Genomic DNA, 18085 nt, shown 5'->3' on the forward strand with positions numbered 1-18085 from the left:
AAAAGAGACAGACTTCTGAATAATAAAATAGCTTTGGGTACTATGATTGGTTTTGTTTTTTTTTTTTAAAGGCAGCCATCATTAAAGTAAGAAAGCTGTAAGTCTATTAAAATTTTTTCTTTGATACTGGAAAACTCAATTCATGACCTATATTTTAGAGAACATATACTTGAAACAGATTTTATATGCCCTCTGTCCACTGAACTTAGAATGTTGAATCTCTTCCATTTACTTAAGAAGGGAGGTGGCTCTATACATAAATTACTCAGGGCTTCTTTTAGTACACAGTTCATATATTAAGGTGAAGTGATTCCAAGGTATTTGTAGAGATGGATGAAGCAGCCGCTCTCGATTCTGCCCTCAAAAGGGACGGGATTCTTAGTGGCGCGGTGCCGCAGTATAAGCTGGTTTATCAGGCTCTCTGCTGATTATAAATCTGTTTTCACTGATGTTTGTGGACTGTCTTGATTGATGGCCTAGCTGCCTTATGAATCTCGAAGAGTTCTCCTTGAGCGGTTCCCAGATGACCACCAGAGGGGAGGGTCTGGTTCTGCTGGCGAAGTCTGTCGCCTGTCACTCTGGGCTGCAGGGTTACCTGAAGAGTCAGGTTGTGATCAAAGGAGTAAGGACGGTTGGTAGTTTCACTTCCTGCTTCTCTCCTTCCCTCTCTCTCTCACCTAGGAGACACACACACACACACACACACTCACATGCATGCACGCTCATATGCATGCAAATAGGGAAGGGCTCCCTAGACTAAGGGGGGGGGGGCAGCTCTGAATGGATCTTAGTATTTTCATGGGTAAAGTGGTAAAAGGATCGCAGGTGCTGTAGACGGAGAGGAAATGAAAGGGTACAGGTGTTTGACTGAATCTGAATCACAGCATCATCACCCACCAACTGTGTGGCTTTGGGGGAAGAACCTAACCTCCCTGAGCTTCTGTTTTCACAATTGTAAAAGAATTGGAAGGATTTCATTAAAAAATAGGCATAGAATCTAGACCAGTATCCAGTACTAGAAAAAATATATGGGCGGTTATCACGGTTCCAGTCCCCAGGGCAGAAGCTGCCTTTCTCCCGCAGTCCTAGTAAGATGCTCCTGTGGGCTCCTGCCTTTCTCTGAGCAGCACTGACGGGTCAGGATGTTTGTCTGCTACCTTTCTCACTCGTCTGTGAACTCCACGGAGTTGGGGTCTGTGCTAGTTTTACTAGCATCTCCACTCCAGCCCCATGTTTACTGAGCATCAGCCTATCTGGTACCCAAAATGCACTCCAGAGATGTCTGTTAAAGGATAAATTAAATTTCCAATAAAGACAACGTTGATTTAAAAATCAAATAAAAAGGGAAGTTTATTATGATTCATACTTTCTGCCACTTGGGACCACTTGTTCATTGAATGGAATTTATTGAGTGGCTACCGTGTGCCTGGAACTCTGCTAAATGCTGACAACCGATGACAAAAGGACAGTCTGGTTCTCTGGCCTCAAGCTTATGCCGTAAAAAGAAAATCAAAGGCAAAACCAAGTTCATACTTGAGGAAAATTTATCAACCTATTAAGGTTTACAGTATTACCATAATTCCAGATAGCTGGCATAGGTTACAATAATCCGGCACCATAAAACGGGTCAGTATTAAGTATTCCCCTGTTGGTCATGGGCTCGCCACAGAAACTTTATGTGACCTCCTCTCGTCACCTCCACGGTTACCACCCCATCCAGGCCACGGTCCTCTTGCACCTGAAATGCTGAAATAGCCCCGGATGTCCTACTTCTGTGCTCCACAGGGTAGCACAAGTCATCTTTTAATAGTAAAATCAGATTTTTACCACTTTCCTGTTTAAAACCACCCAAGGGCTTTCTACTAAATTGAAAATGTAATCAAAACGTATGGAGCTCTAACCCAGGGGTCTGCAAACTTTTCCTGTAAAGGGCCAGGTAAAGAATGTATATATATATATTTTTCATATATATATATGTCTATACACATAGACATATAGATATGTGTTTTTAATATATTTAAAAACGCTTGGAGCCCTGGTGTGTGTGTCCTTCAGGAACTACGAGGGTCCCAGCCCTCTACCTAACCCTGCACATAAGATCTTGGCATGCACTGGGCATTCAGAAAACACTAGACTCACCCAGAGCTCTGATTGGCTCTGAGGAGCAGCTAGGACCTGGGCTCGGGTCCCATAAATCAATGCCTTGTGACTCCACAAAAGAACAGTCCATAATCTGCAAAGTTCAAAGACTACTATTTTCTGTTGATCTTCCTTCATCTAGTAATGATTCCCCAAAACAATACCCTGGAGTTTAGTGCTGAGCAGCTAGAAATGGTCTCCTGTCTGCACAGACAGATAAATCTGGGTGACCTTCCTCCGTGATGGATTGGTGCTGATGGCATCCGGGTACACTGCGACACGAAAATGATGCCTGGTTGGTTGGGAGATGGATGTTCCTTCACTCAAAGTGTATTTCTTTTTGCCTTACCTTCCCCAAAGGGGATGCAGCCAGAATAATAAGAATAATTGCAGCTTCAACAATACTTTGGCGCATCTTAAACATTTCATATGTTCCAAACACTGAGTGAAGCACATTGTCTCATCTTATCATTGTGTACAGTTCTCTAGGGTGGGTACTACTCTACCCACCCCATCTACCCCATCTACAGATGAGGCGACTGAGGCTTCTAGAAGGTTCTGTCACCTGCCGGCGGTCTCACCTTGTTAAGGAGCTAAGCGGAGCAGCAACCCCAGCTCTAGGCTCCAGTGCTATGCACAGGACCGGCTACTTAATTTTCGGGGCTTAGCGCAAAATGAAAATGCAAGGCCTTTGTTGAACAGTTATTAACAATTTTAAGGTGGTGGCAGTGGAGCAGTAAACCAAGCATGGAGCCCTTCGGAGTGTGGGGCTGGCACTGGTTCTGCGAATTCAGAAGAAAGTGATGTGAGCGATGACAAGGGCCCTGGCGTTTAACACCATTTAACCCTAGAGGCTGAGCAACAGCTCACGTTAAATGAAAAGCGACTATTTGGTCAGAGGAGCTGGTCATTTTCTGTCAGGAACTAAACTGCACAAATATTTCCCTTCAGCTGGGCCTGCAGAGAGTCCTTGTGAGAGAAGGTGGCCAAGGCCAGCACAGTGCCCAGGAAAGAGCCTGTGCCTCGAGGCCAGACGCGGACAGCGGTGCCAGCCCATCCCCGAGCTGGGTGACTTTGGGCAGGTTCCCGGACCTCTGTGAAGTTCAGTCCTCTCATCTGCATGACGGGAAGGTGGGATCCACCCCTGAGGGTGGGAAATGGTAGAGTGGAGGAAACGACACCAAGTATAGAAACCTCTGGGCGCATGGCAAGTGCCCACCCACACGTGAAATCGTCCAATGGCTGTTTTCACCACGCAGTTTGTGGGTCAGTAGAAACAGCACGTGATCTGAAGGTTGATGATGCAGGTTGAGTCCTGAGCATTGTCCCTCAACTATTATTTGTGTGAACTTAGCAAAGCCAATGAACTCTTTTTGGGGTTAGCAACCCCCTCTGTGAAATGGATGCAACACGTAGGATTCCACAAGCCACAAATGAGCAGGACATTGTGGAAATGGAAGAGGCCATCATTTCTCTAGCTGGTCAAGGTTTGCTGTTATGACTTATAAGTGGCATCAGCCAGGGAAGGGGATTGGAAAAGGGGTACCACCTTCCTTCCCAGATTCCCACTGTCCCCATGGATGCTTGGGGGACCACCTGCCTGAGCTTTCTCACAAGGCACTAAGTAGTCTAAGTGCTTTTTCCTCTAGTTTTCCACAACATTTCTACATTCCTGACCCCAAATTTGACTGACTCCGTTTCAATTTCTGCTTTATAGTCCAACCCAGAGGGTGCCCAAAAGGAAAACAATGATTCAGGCCAAATTCTGCACAGCTGGAAGAAACCACTCCATACAGACATCTGAGTCTTTATGTATTTTTATAGGATAATACCAATCATAAATAGAAGTTTGAGGGGGTTTATGTTTTCCTGGATATGCATCCACCATGACCAAATTGCTCCGTGCTTTCAGAAATTCAATGAGCATAAAGGATTCCATTTTTCTCTGAAAATACGACATATATATAAAGCAATAAAATCAAAATTCTTTCTGAAACTTTAAAGAAGAATGAAGTGGAGAAAAATTGGACACTGTCTAATCATACACATACATAATATACAAGGACGTGCAGTCTCACAGCCGCCTCGGGTGTAACCATTGTCATTTACATTTAGAACACTTTTCCGGACCATCCTGAATTCCACTCACTCACATACAGGTCCCGGGTACCACAGATGGAAACTGGGAATCATTTTTCTGCTCTGCTCCAATTCCAGCCTCTTTAATAGCTTTTCCCATCGGTTCTCCTAACTTGTTCGGCTCATCAGCTTAAGATTTCTGTAAACATCAAACCCAAATTCCAAGGTGTGTTCCACTGGAAGCTGTCTCTCCATCCAAATCAGCCTAACTAAGCGGCACCACAGAGAAGGTCTGCCCCGAAGTGGTCCGACCCACCTCCTCTTGCTGGCTTTCTGCCCCTCCAGGCCGCTAACCCCACTGCCCTCTCCTTTATGCAGAATGCATTCAAATCCCAGAAGGGAGAGGGCTGCTCCTGCCCCTGGGGATCTCTGTGATGAGGCGCACAGAAGCCCCACTCCTTCAGGCAGAAGGGAGGTTTTAGGCACCTTGCATACAATTATGCACCTGGTCAGCTAGGTGGGTTGCCATGACAACGCTTCCAGAGCCTCACATACCTACATGTTATTGATACATTCCATCAACTTGTCAAAGAGGGTAAAAGAACCAGCCAAAGCAGCCCCTGAGCTTCCATCTCCTGTCCCAACGGAGGAATGACTCTTTTGCTGACAACTGGTCATAATCTAGATGCAGCAACACTGATACCCTTAATACAGCTTGCTTTCACCAAACGCAAAGCTTCAAATCAAAGTCCAGCCTTACAAGAGGAATTCTTCTACTTTGCCCTTTCCTGTCTAAGCATTATACTCAGGAGTGACTTCTGCCGCTGGCCATGGAATGCTTTAATTAGTATCTGTGGGCCAAAAAAGGGCACTCTAAATTCTAAAACCTCCCCTGATAAAAAGGATAAATGTGGGGAAAAGATAGCAGGAGCTCCACAGTAACCTGGAGTGATTTCCATAACAGTAGGTACCCGTATTGCCAGAGAGAGAAAGAAAATGTCTTGCCTTTGGCCCTTTGATTGAAGACAAAAGATTTCCCCATGCACGTCTTCTAAGGAGAGAGAGAAAAAAGTCCTACCCATTGTCCCAAAATGGTTCTTATTAAAAGGCAATTATTAAAAGAAATAACAAGGGAGCTTGCTGTGGGGAATCTTAATTCTCTTCAAAGTCCCACTGTACCACCACGTCCAGCCTTGAGCCCTCACAAGGGTGAGCTAGATATTTACATGGTGTCCAACATCAACCCTACATCGGAGTCTCAGATGTCAGTTATCCTTGAAGGATCACCTCTGAACACAAAGGAAGATATTCTCATCGTTTGCAACACCCCATTCATGTTCAGAGCTGCAGCTTTTCAGCTCTTGCTTCTATCCAGGGAAATAACATGTCACCGTCGATGCATACCACCAATAAGTTAGTGTGGCGATAAAACCAACTCTAGAATCCCCCAAGATCACAGTATGCCACTTCCCACGCATTATGCTAATAGCAAGCCAACTTAACATACCTGTAGGTGATCCTTCCATGACATGGCCGATGTAGGGGCCTTCCCGAAAGATTGGTCTGTTGTCATTCTGATCAATCACGATGACTTCCAGAGGGACAGGCCCCTCCAGAGTTTTGCCGTTGACATCAATGGTCTCCACGAATAGCTATTGGAGCAAAGAGATTGGGAGAGAAAGAAGGCATTAGTTCATTATGAAAATTGGAGTCAGGTTCTCTGAAGAAAGTAGGTTATATCAGCAATTTTATGAGTCCTTGGCAATGTTCACAGTTAGGTCTCAATGGATGGTCGCCAGGACTAGAATAGAAACTAAATGTTACAGAATAAAAGACAAAGATCAGTTCATGTTAGGTCCCCCGTGGGAAATTTACAATTAATTCATCAAATCTGCAAAGGAAATAAAAAAAGAAAGGAAAGAAAGAAAACACTAGCCATCAGTCATAGCTGAGAAAATGTGTTTCCACTGTTTCTGTTTTTCCAACATCATTATGCTTAAAAGGAATGTTATGCTAATAAAAATAATTGACTAAGCAGTTATGAACAGAGTAAATTAAGAAATAACCAAGTGTTTATGGTAATGTTTAGGAGAAATTCAGGTCAGTATTTATAGAAAACTTTCCGGAGGCAACGAAGGCGCTTGCAGGGGTCCTGAGTGAGACCTCATGATTCCTTCCCACAAGGCCTTTATAATCCACGGGGGATTTCACAATTCCATGAGACACTTCCGTAAGGAACTACCTTCAGATCTCACGAATGAAGAAAATAGCATAGAAAAACCAGATTTACTGTTGCTTGGAAACAAGGAATTATGTTATGGCTTTTCCAGTGAACCACAGAGATCTTATTCTCTCAATTCTGTGTTATTCTGCCTTGATTTAACTCAGTGGCAACAGTAATACTTCTTGGATATTAGTGGCGGTCCCTGCATTGGGCGCCAGTTGAGTATTTCAGTCAGGAAAAGTCTCTGTCATTGGAATCCTTGGGAAAGGGTCTCTGAAATTGGAATCCCAGCACGACTTTTCACTAGCTATGTGACCTCTTAACCTCTTAGTTTTATCATCTGTAAAATGGGTTCATAAACACTTATAATTAGGAATATTCACTGTGACCCTAAGGACTACTGGTGAGGAGGCAATGGAAGCAATTAGAGGCTGGGCGGTGCAGTCTGCATTGGGCCCTGTGAAGTCAGTCTCCAGAGTTTACATTGTTAATCACCACAAACGATGTTTCTAAAGCACCTATTGTAATACCTGTCACAAGGCTCAAGGGTATTAACTGCTAGCATTGTTGCTACTGCTGTTACCATCAACGCCGTTGTCAAAACTAGCCCGAATTAGGAAAATAAAGAGAAACACTTTTGTTATAAATCAGCAGTCTCACTCCCCATGAATGTGGTATAAGCTGATTGCATCCTTTGGAAAGTAGCATGGCAAACTTCAACAAATCTATGAAGGACTAACACACTGCTCGGTCTGGATACCACTCCTGGGTCTATCTGAGACAGGCGACACTACCCACATGGAGATATTCACCCGAGTGTTATTTCTAATAATGAGATAACACTGGCATCCACTAAACGTCCAGTGGAAAAGGGCTAGTTGTTGAATGAATGGTTTCGTAGCAAGATGCCAGAACACAGCCATTAGATACAATACTTAGTAAACCTTGTTGATCTACTTGGAATATTATGTGAAAATACACAACACAGCAGTTGCATTATGCATGTGTGATGTACACTTTTGGACAGAATTTGAAAGCAAACAAAAATGAAACCAGCAGATTTTTTTTTTCATTTTTAACATTACTTCATCCTTTCACTAGCAAATTCACACACACACACACACACACACACACACACACACACACACTTTGATTTCTGGGGTAGATTAAATAGTCCATGCACATTTTAGCTAAGAAAAAATTCAATAGGCAGAGCCTTAGAACATCTGCACTCTAAGGAGAGCTACACAAGTGAACTTTTGTACTTTTCTGTTCATTTTTAAAGCCGCTATGAGAATCCTGCTAAACAAAGGAAATGAAAAGCAAGCTTTGGGAGCAGTTTCATGTAATAATCAAGGTCTGGCCTTTTGTCCACCCAAAATAGCCAAGGACTTGACTTTATTACAACCAAAACCTAGTCCAAAGACAACATGTGTTGGATCTGAATCCTAAGCTTCCACATCCTACAAGACTTGGCTAGTCTCATAAGCAACAAGCAGGACAGAGGGACGGAGTTCACATTTGCCAAATGTGCAAATATGTTGGAACTGGACGGGGCAGACTCTAGGTCCATCTTAACATAATGGAAAGACAGAGAGACACGAAGGAGATACAAGCGATGAGGATGAATGCCAAGTGTTGGGCTGAATCTCATAAAACCAACTGTAAAGGGAGTCAACTTGACAGCGTTTTCTGTTACACCACTACCCAGACTTTGATTCCTGGATTTTGTATTGGAAAACAGCATTGTTAGAAACCAAGACCTTCGGAACAGTGTTTACAAACAGCAAAGTGCTCTTAGGGGCATATATTAATTTGAAGTTAATTGAACAAAAATTCACGGAGGACTTACTATATGTCAGTCCCTACAATGGGCACCGGATAACCAGCAGGTAAGAAAAAGGACATTCTGGGATGAAGAGACAGCTGGTAGGCAAGGTAAACTATATGCATAAAGTCATTTCAGTTAGAGGTGAGGGATGTAAAGGGATGAAACAGGTTGATACATTAAAGCTGTGCTGTTCAGTGCAGCCAGTAGCTAAATGTAGCTATTTAAATTTAAAGATAAATAAAATAAAAAATGCAGTTCATCAGTTGCACGAGGCACATTCAAGAGCTCAAGAACCACGTGTACCTAGTGGCTATCATATTGGACAAGGCATCTCTAGAATATTCCTATTATTGCAGAGTTTTATTGGATAGTGTGGGGTTACATTATGATTGAGAGAGCATGTATGTGAGTGTTGGTGGGAGGGGGTACCTATTTCGATAAAATAGTTGAGAAGGCCTTACTGCTGCGGGAATATTTCAGCTGAGACTTGAAGAATGCCAAAGAAGCTAGCCATGCAAAAGTTCTAGAAAAGAAGTTCTGGAAAAAGAGTTCTAGACAGCAGAAATGGCGATGCCAAGGCCCCAAGGTTGGCACTGCATGACGGTATTGGTACAGATGAAGTAAGGGGGCAGCACCCCCTTCCAGGAGACTGAGCTTTATCCTGCTGTAACATTCTTTGCAAAAAATAACTTGGCCAAAGTGAGAAGACTTTTTTTTCTGTGAATTCCTGGGTAGGCAGAGATGAGGAAGGGAAACGTACATCACGCTTGTTCTTTACAAAGGAAAACATAATAGACCGAATAAAATAAGGAACAAGAAACACTAACATTTTTCTAGGTAGTCCATATAATTTTCAAAAGGCATATTAAAAATGTGGGTGAAAACTAAGCATGTGGATAGGCATGAAGAAGTTGTTAGTAAATACAGCCTTATCATCCCGATCACTTACTATAAAGAAATCTGACACCTCCAGTGAATTTTCCTAACTGCTCTCACACGAAGGTCAGACCCGCAGACAGCAAATGCCAAACTTGTTAAAGTGGGGCTTTTAAATTTCAGAAGGTACCTCCAGTATCAGAGAATTAATGTTCAGTGATGTTCTTACCTCCCTTCCACCTTCCTAATGGAAATACCTAAAACACACAAACCCTTAGTCTGAAAAGATGGACAATGTTTATTTCCTTTGAGTTACAAGATACATTCCAGAGGCTGTGTTTGGAGCTTGGGAAACAAAACAAACTGGAATGCATTCAAAGGGAGAAATTCTAATGTCTGTTCCTTATATTTGAAGTGAGATGCCACTTAGCAGAAACCTACTGGGAGAAAAACAAATAGGTTGCCACTGGCCCAAAACAATGAAATAATTTCTCAAAGGAGGTGGAGATCACCCAGCCTCTCACCACATATTTCTACACCACCTTCTCAGACGCGAAGACTTCTATTCTTAGCTTCAGTGACTGATTTTCTTGGAATAAGGGTGGGGGGGTGACATATAAAAAGGTCCACTGTGGAACTAGAAAGAGAGACGTTCAACAAATTATAACAAGAAATAGTTGCCCAAGGTTCCTGGACAAGGTAGTGTCCAATGCTTCCTCCATAGCAGGGAGCCTGAACTCTGAAATCACACATTTGACCAGCCTCTGTGTTGTGTGTTCCAGTATCTGCTATTCAAAGTGCAGTCACGAGACCAGCAGCATCGGCATTCCTTGGGAGCTGGCTAGAAATGCAGAGTCTCGGGCCCTGCTCAAAACCAGGCAGCCCCACCTTTCAGCCCATTACTAGGGGATTCAGGGGCACATCACTGTTGGTGTGATGCTGATGTGATGGGGCTCAGGGATTGAGGTGGAAACTCAAGAGTTTTGTAGAGGCTGGGAATGGCATTTCCAGGTTCAGATTTGTGAAAATAACTTCTAAACAGAAGGCAGAATGGATGTTTTCTGTGGAACTGTGGAAGGAGGCTTTGTATATGCATACACACACGCGCACACATACCCATATGTACACAAACATACATCACACACACAAGGGCGCAAACACATTGTATATACAAGTCACACACAAATATGGAGACACACAAACATGTATGTAACATACAAACACATGGACACACTTAGACACACAGACACATACAGATACAAAACACAAGTAATCATACACACACATTTTCTATAAAAATCATTTTTTCAACCTTCTAACCTTCAATTTTGTATATTGAACACTTACAGCATATTTTGTCTGACCACCTTCTATAAAGCTGTCAGGCAGGAGGGAGAAGAGAACTGTTCACTAAATGAAAAGTGAAAAGTTGCAGAAACAAAGTAAAAGAAAGATGCTGGAGGCAGGAAACCTGGTGGGGAAGGGTGCACGACGGGCCGGGGCACTGAATTGCCTTGGCGGTAGTGGTGTGATTTTTGGACCCCAACACTGCATCTCCTCTCTTGAGATGGAATATGCCAGGAGGAGTAACTAATTAAGCTTTACCGTTAATGGAACTCAGGGTCATCTAGGGAACTTGTGAGTGTAGGTCCTTTAGGAATTTGTGTTTAAACCAGCCCCTCCAGAGATTCTGGTGTGAGCGGGTCCAGCCCACACTTTGGGAAGCTTAGCCCATCACAGAAGGGAGATGGAGAAACCATCCTGATTTGGTGGTGGAGGCGGGAGGAGCGAGCACTGCCAGGGGCAGGAGGCACACCTCTGAAGGCTGCGTGGAGGGCTCTGAGGACTTGTGGAGAGAGCACTGGACCTGGAGTCAGCAGACTCGATACCCAGTCCTCCTGATGTGCCGAGCCTGGGCTCTGGGCTGGCACGTACTTCTTCATCTGAGCTTCTGTGTTACTAATGAGAGCCTGCCACGGCGACCTCAGGGGATTTTGGTGCAGCGGAGGGAAAGATGACGTGTGAATATGTCTGACACAAAGTGGGTGCTGAATTTTAACCCAACTCTTGCTGCCCTGTTTTCAAAGGGCAGCTTCATTCAGACTTTGCTAGAGGAGGCAGAACTATTTCACATTTACATAATTCAGTCAAAATATTCTAAAATGTCACTATTGGAGGCAAGGATTTTTGAGCAACAAGAAAGTATAATAAACACAGCCACATGCAAATCCTTTTGCTCTAAACTTTGCCCAGAGGGTGGTCCTTCTTCCTGGGGATCAAAGCAGAAACTCAGAAGCCATCCTGTTCCTCAAATGAATCCTTGTCTCCCATTCCCAGTCACTTCATGAACAAGTCCTGTCTACCCTGCTATACTCCTGAATCTCTCTTAAATCCACCCTCTTCTCTCCAAATCCATCATCAGCTCCAGAGATCGGCTTCTGTCACTTCTCACCTGGGCCACTGCAACAGGGACCTGATGGATGTCCCTGCAATCTTCAAGATCTGCGACAATCCATCCCCTAAAGGGTTTTGTGATGGTTAATTTTATGTGTCAATTTGACTGGCCCATGAGGTTGCCCAGATGAAATGTTATTTCTGGGTGTGTCTGGGTGAGATTAATATTTGAATCTGTGAACTCAGGAGAGTAGATGGCTCTCCACAGTGTGGTGGGCACCATCCAATCCACTGAGGTCCTAGATAAAATAAGAGGCTGAGGAAAGAGGGATTTGCCCTTTGTCCTCCTGCCTGACGGCTGAACTGGGGCCTCCATCTTCTCCGCCCTCAGTGGCCTGAAGGCCTGGACTGGAATCTACACCACTGGCCTCCTTTGTTCTCAGGCCTTTGGACGTGGACTGGATTATACCACCAGCTTTCTTGGGTCTTTTGCTTACAGTTGGCAGATCAGCCTCCACAACTGTGAGTAAATTCCTTATAAGAGAATCCTACTGCTTTTGTCTCTGGGGAACACTGACTAACACAGGCTTCCAGGGTGTCTTTTCAAAATTTTTATGTATTGATGTCACTCCAGATTGGACACCTCGCAATCGTTTCTCATCCTTCTTAGGACTGGCAGCACATTCCTTTACTTTGACAAATCTTTTTATAATCTGGTCCCAGCCCACTTCTCCAAACTCGTTTCATGTCACAAGACACCTTCTCTGTTCGTCATTATCCAACTCCACCAATCTTTTTTTCAGTTATCCCAACTTATCCCACTCCTTCCTGACACAGGTATCTTCAGGTGCAGCCCTCTTAGCAAGCACAAGCCTCCCATCTGCTGCCCCTCTTCATCCTTCAGATCTCAGCTCAGATGTCACTGGTGGGGAAGATCCCTAGCTTGGGTGTCCCCGGTTGAAATTCCCACGGCATCAGTACATTTCCAGTATAATGCTTTCCATAACATGTAATTGCTTATTTATTTGTGTGACAGCTCAACTAGCATCTTCCTCTCTGGCCCCTTCCAGGCAGAGTTGTGGTGGGTGTTCCTGCCCAACAGCAAATCCCCAAGGCTGAGATTCAGTGCCTGGTACATAGCAGGCACCCAATGGAACACATTGAATAAAGTCCTCTTTGCAAGAGGCAATACCTCTTTAAGAAACTGGAGTCTAAAGTTTTGGCCTCAGCTTTGGCCATCTGTCCTTTCTCTCCAATCCTGGCACACAGGAGCTGACAGTCAGTCCCAACTCCACGGACTGTAGGCCAGCTGACTGTGTGTGCAGTCTCATTCATGAACAAGAACCACAGTGGTAAATAACATAGAAGTGCATTAAATTGATTACCTGCCTTTCAAAAGAAGGGAACTAACATTTATTTGCTGTGCAATACATGTCTGGGATTTTTCTGCATTGTCTCATTTGGCTCAACCTGGAGAAACATCCAGTGCAGCAAAACTCAGAGAAATTGAAGTACGTTGTCTGTGGTCAAAAGCTAGTTTGTGATCCAGCTGGTTCCAAACTTAGATCTGACTCGAAAATCTTTGCTTTCTCCCACCATGCCCTGGTTTGTTCAATGCTCTTTCGTGGACTTCCTGTGTGTTTTTGTTTTATTCTCTTTACTAACTGTGTTATTTACTCAATAGTACTGCCGTACATTGATTGCTGTGTTTCACTGATGACTCATCCAAGGCAAAATTATCCATGAATTTAGGGGGATGATGAGCTTATTATAAATTTTTCCTAACATACATGAAACTGCATATTAAAACACACTGAGCCTCTGTGGATAAAATGACACCCTGCCACAAATGACAGGCTGGGGATTATTACAGCATCAGCCTAGCTACAACACGCTCCCTTCTGGAATGTCACAGACTTTCTGAAAAGAAAAGAATTGTACCTCTTATAAATTGGCTCTCAAAGGACCAAAGTAAGTAAAATGGGGAGGAGGGCAAGGTAGGCAAAACACTCCTAATCTGCTGAAAACAAAAATAGTTTATCCGAGAGTAGAGACATGAAGGTATTGCACAAACTTGAGCTAACTGCTCACTTCAGGGGTCATGGTAGATGGGCACCGGCTTATTAGTGTGATGTTCTGAGTCCTGTGTATACGAGGAGAGAGTGAGCTTGACCTCTGAAATGGGGAGGAAGTGACAAGAAGCCACAGGAGCCAGAGTAGAAGCTACGCTGCCAGAATCACCCTTGCTGATGCGCATAGGGTCCCCTGGCAACCCTTCTTGGGACCCCATCTCCTAGGTTCTCTATTCTCTTTCTATATCTTGGGGGTATCTCCACTAGAGGTGTGAGCTATCAAGTCACAACATGCAAACTGATGATTCTTCAGACCAGTTAATGCACTGTAATACTGGAGATGGGCTGAACACACGCATAGACAAGAATCCTTTAAAAAAAAAAAAAAAAACTACAGGAGTGCAGTGAACCAAATTACAAAGCACGTACAAGTACACCGGCCTTCAGCATCACAGCCAGCTGTTAATATCTTCCCCTTCATTTGGCTTATCCTTCTGTCTCTGTTTATGAAAGACACAAGTTAGTCAAACAAAATGTGATACTGTGATCTAATCCAAAGGGATGAACTGACAAAAAAACAAAATATGCCACAAATTTTTTTTTTTTTGAGTGAAGGCTAAAATGAAGAAGCTGGCTCTTAAAACCCAATATTTTTGTAGTATGAGATGACCCTGGTAACAGATGTCAAAGCTGGATCAATGGAATAAGACTCTAAGTGTGAGACACACAGTCCATGGATCCATGAGTCATGCTGAAGTAAAACAATTTACAAAACACTTCAGTGACCTTATTGAACTCTCATAATTCTGCTTTGGGCCAAACATTAAAATGAAGTAAAACACATGCAACATAGTCAATTACTTATTTGAGATGATACAGTTCAACTTCTGGTTATGAGGGGATTGTGTGTGTGTGTGTGTTCATATGCTTTTCAACCCTATGTTTTTGCATCACAGAAAATGAAAAGAACTTAGGAGCAATGATTCTAACATAATGTGACTCAGTTTCTCTTCTGGATCCAGATATAATGTATCCCACTCAAATAAACACGCTCCCTCCAGTTACCTCTTTGGGACATTAAAACATTTTTTAACATGGATGCTGCAATTTACACCATCTTTGAAATACTTGTTTAGGGACTTCTACTTGGACCAGTCGATAAGTCACAAAGGTGGACTTTGTTCCTTTCATTCCTAATCCCATCTTTTATAATGAGAGTAGTTATAATGCTAGAAATATAAAATAGTAACTAGAAGTTCACTGCATGCAATTAGGGGTATTCAAAGGCCTGACAAATATTAGACATCTCCAGTTATACATAACTGTAAGTTTAGACACAAAGACTCACACAAAACCTTGAAATACATATGAAAAATAAGACGCCAGCATTTGCCTCCTTAGAGGACAAGAACAAAGAAAAGATGAGATCTAATGATCATGAAGGTGCTGTGAAATAAGCATCAAGTTCCATCCATGCTGGGGGAATCTAAACTTGATGTAACATTCCTGGAAGGCAGTTGAACCTACATCTTAAGAATCTCAAAGATGTTCACAGCTTTAAAAAATTTCATGGGAATAAAAAAATCCCACAGAGATTTGTTTAAGCATGCTATTGTGAGTTTATTTATAACAGATGAACTCCAAAATTAGGTGCCTTGAGTAAAGAAAGCACTGACAGATATTTTTATTGACTTTTTATTTGCAATTCTCACACCCTCCTCACCTACCAACATCTCATAAAGACTGAACAATGCTTTTCCACCAAAGACATCCTCGTCAATTACTGAAATTACACTAGACTTTGAATCAGAAAGCCTGCCTTCAAATTTCAGCTCTGCTACTTACAGAGTGGCCGTGGTTGGCAGAATAATGACCTTCCTAAAGATTTTTATGTCCTAATCCTGGAAGCTGTATGTTAGGTTACCTGGCAAAGGGGAATTATGGTTGCAAATGGAATTAACTTTCTGATCAGCTGCCCTTAAAATAGAGAGATCAGAACACTCCCTTACACCATACACAAAAATGAACTCAAAATGGATCGAAGACTTAAACATAAGACAAGATACAATAAACCTCCTTGAAGAAAATATAGGCAAAACATTATCTCACATACATCTCAAAAATGTTCTCCTAGAACAGTCTACTCAAGCAATAGAAATAAAAGCAAGAATAAACAAATGAGACCTAATGAAACTTACAAGCTTCTGCACAGCAAAGGGAACCATGAGTAAAACAAAAAGACAACCTACGGAATGGGAGAAAATTTTTGCAAATGAAACTAACAAAGGCTTGATCTCCAGAATATATAAGCAGTTCATACGACTTAATAAGAAACAACAAAACAACCCAATCTGAAAATGGGCAAAAGACCTAAACAAGCAATTCTCCAAGGAAGACATACAAATGATCAATAGGCACATGAAAAAATGCTCAATATCACTAATTATCAGAGAAATGCAAATCAAAACTACAATGAAGTATCACCTCACACCAATCAGAATGGCCATCATTCAAAAATCCACAAATGACAAATGCTGGAGAGGCTGTGGAGAAAGGGGAACCCTCCTACACTGCTGGTGGGAATGCAGTTTGGTGCAGCCACTGTGGAAAACAGTATGGAGATTCCTCAAAAGACTAGGAATAGACTTACCATATGACCCAGGAATCCCGCTCCTGGGCCTATATCCAGAAGGAACCCTACTTCAGGATGACACCTGCACCCCAATGTTCAAGGCACACAATATTTACAATAGCCAAGACATGGAGACAGCCTAAATGTCCATCAACGGATGACTGGATAAAGAAGAAGTGGTATATTTATACAATGGAATACTACTCAGCCATAAAAACCGACAACATAATGCCATTTGCAGCAACATGGATGCTCCTGGAGAATGTCATTCTAAGTGAAGTAAGCCAGAAAGAGAAAGAAAAATACCATATGAGATCGCTCATATGTGGAATCTAAAAAACAAACAAACAAACAAACCATAAATACAGAACAGAAATAGACTCATAGACATAGAATACAAACTTGTGGTTGCCAAAGGGGTGGAGGGTGGGAAGGGATAGATGGGATTTTAAAATTATAGAGTAGATGGGCAAGACTGTACTGTGCAGCACAGGGAGGTGTACACAGGATCTTATGGTGGCTCACAGAGAAAAAAATGTGACAGTGAATGTATGTATGTTCATGTGTGACTGAAAAATTGTGCTCTACACTGGAATTTGACACAACATTGTAAAGTGATTATAAATCAATAAAAAAGAAAACAGTAGGTAACACGTCATGGAGAACATTTTTAAAATCTGATTTTATTGACATTTTATAGTGAAAATGAATTGGTGTGTTGCTTTTGAATTAAAAATAAATTTAGAATAATTTTTTAAAAGCCTAGTAGTAAGTGGCAAAAGCCTACCTGAACTTGTAGTTACAAGGTGGATGAAAAGGGGGAGACATCTTAAATATTTATAACAGTATTTCAGGATTTGGGTGCTAGAACTTCTGACTGATTCCTCTTCAGTTTGAAGTCAAAGCATTATCAAAATGTTCTCAATCCCATCTAGAGCTATTTCGTGTTGTTGCTATTTAGAACGGTGTGTTTGATAAATCCTAAGACAATGTATGATCAGGTTTTTAATGTGCCTCATTGGCAAAAATAAATAGGAACAAGCCTTGCTGTAAAAAAAAAAAAATAGAGAGATCAGCCTGTATTGTCTGGGTGGGTTCAATGTAATTATGAGGGTCCCTAAGGAAGAGAAGAAGGTCTGGGTGATTTGATAAGGAGAGGTACTTGACCAGCCATTGCTGGCTTTGAACCTGGAGGAAGAGGCCACGAGCCAAGGAATGTGAGCAGCCACCAGAAGCTAGACTAGTCGAGGCTCTTCCTCTATGCCCCCAGCAGTGACTGCAGGCCTGCCAGCACTTGGTGTTGCCCTGCGAGTTCTGTGTTGGACCCTAAACCTACAGAAGTGCCAGATAACAAGCTTGGGTTGTTCTGAATCCCTATGTTTGTGGTAACTTGTTACAGTCGCAATAGAAAATTGATACGATGGTCACATAATTAATTGTTGAAACTGGAACACATTTTAGAATGAAAGCAGACACTATAAACAATTAAGCCACAGCAACAGGTGCAAACCAAGACCGTTCTAGGCTACCTGGGTCACACGTGATCCTGTCTGACTAAGGAACTTCCGTTCTCCACGTCTCAGTTGGCATATGTAACGATGTTTAGAATGTCATTTTTCTTTTTAGTAAAGGGATAAAAAGGTAACTGAGTGTGTGGAGCACAATTACCGGCACAGAGGAAAATTTTTAAAAAAGCTTTGTTAGCTCAGACGAAGTTTGGTGACTGGCACATGTTCACTCCCAGTAGAGCTTTCTTTAGACTTTTGCAAATGTGGATGCAATACCCTGGATTCAATTCTTATGTGTCCGCCATTACCCCCTCAAAATTGCTTTCCTAT

The 18085-nt window shown here is 42.6% G+C and overlaps 1 protein-coding gene across 2 annotated transcripts in view; it reads right to left on the minus strand.

The window, feature by feature from the left end:
* CDH13 (cadherin 13) overlaps positions 1-18085 on the minus strand; it is a 1287194-nt gene that overhangs the window by 329031 nt on the left and 940078 nt on the right. For both annotated transcript variants that reach the window (XM_064488932.1, XM_010980492.3), the window contains one exon: positions 5726-5870. In XM_064488932.1, the coding sequence (XP_064345002.1) occupies positions 5726-5870 (145 nt within the window). The remainder of the gene's footprint in view (positions 1-5725; positions 5871-18085) is intronic.

Source organism: Camelus dromedarius, chromosome 9, assembly GCF_036321535.1.
Source record: "Camelus dromedarius isolate mCamDro1 chromosome 9, mCamDro1.pat, whole genome shotgun sequence".
NCBI classification, from domain to species: domain Eukaryota; kingdom Metazoa; phylum Chordata; class Mammalia; order Artiodactyla; family Camelidae; genus Camelus; species Camelus dromedarius.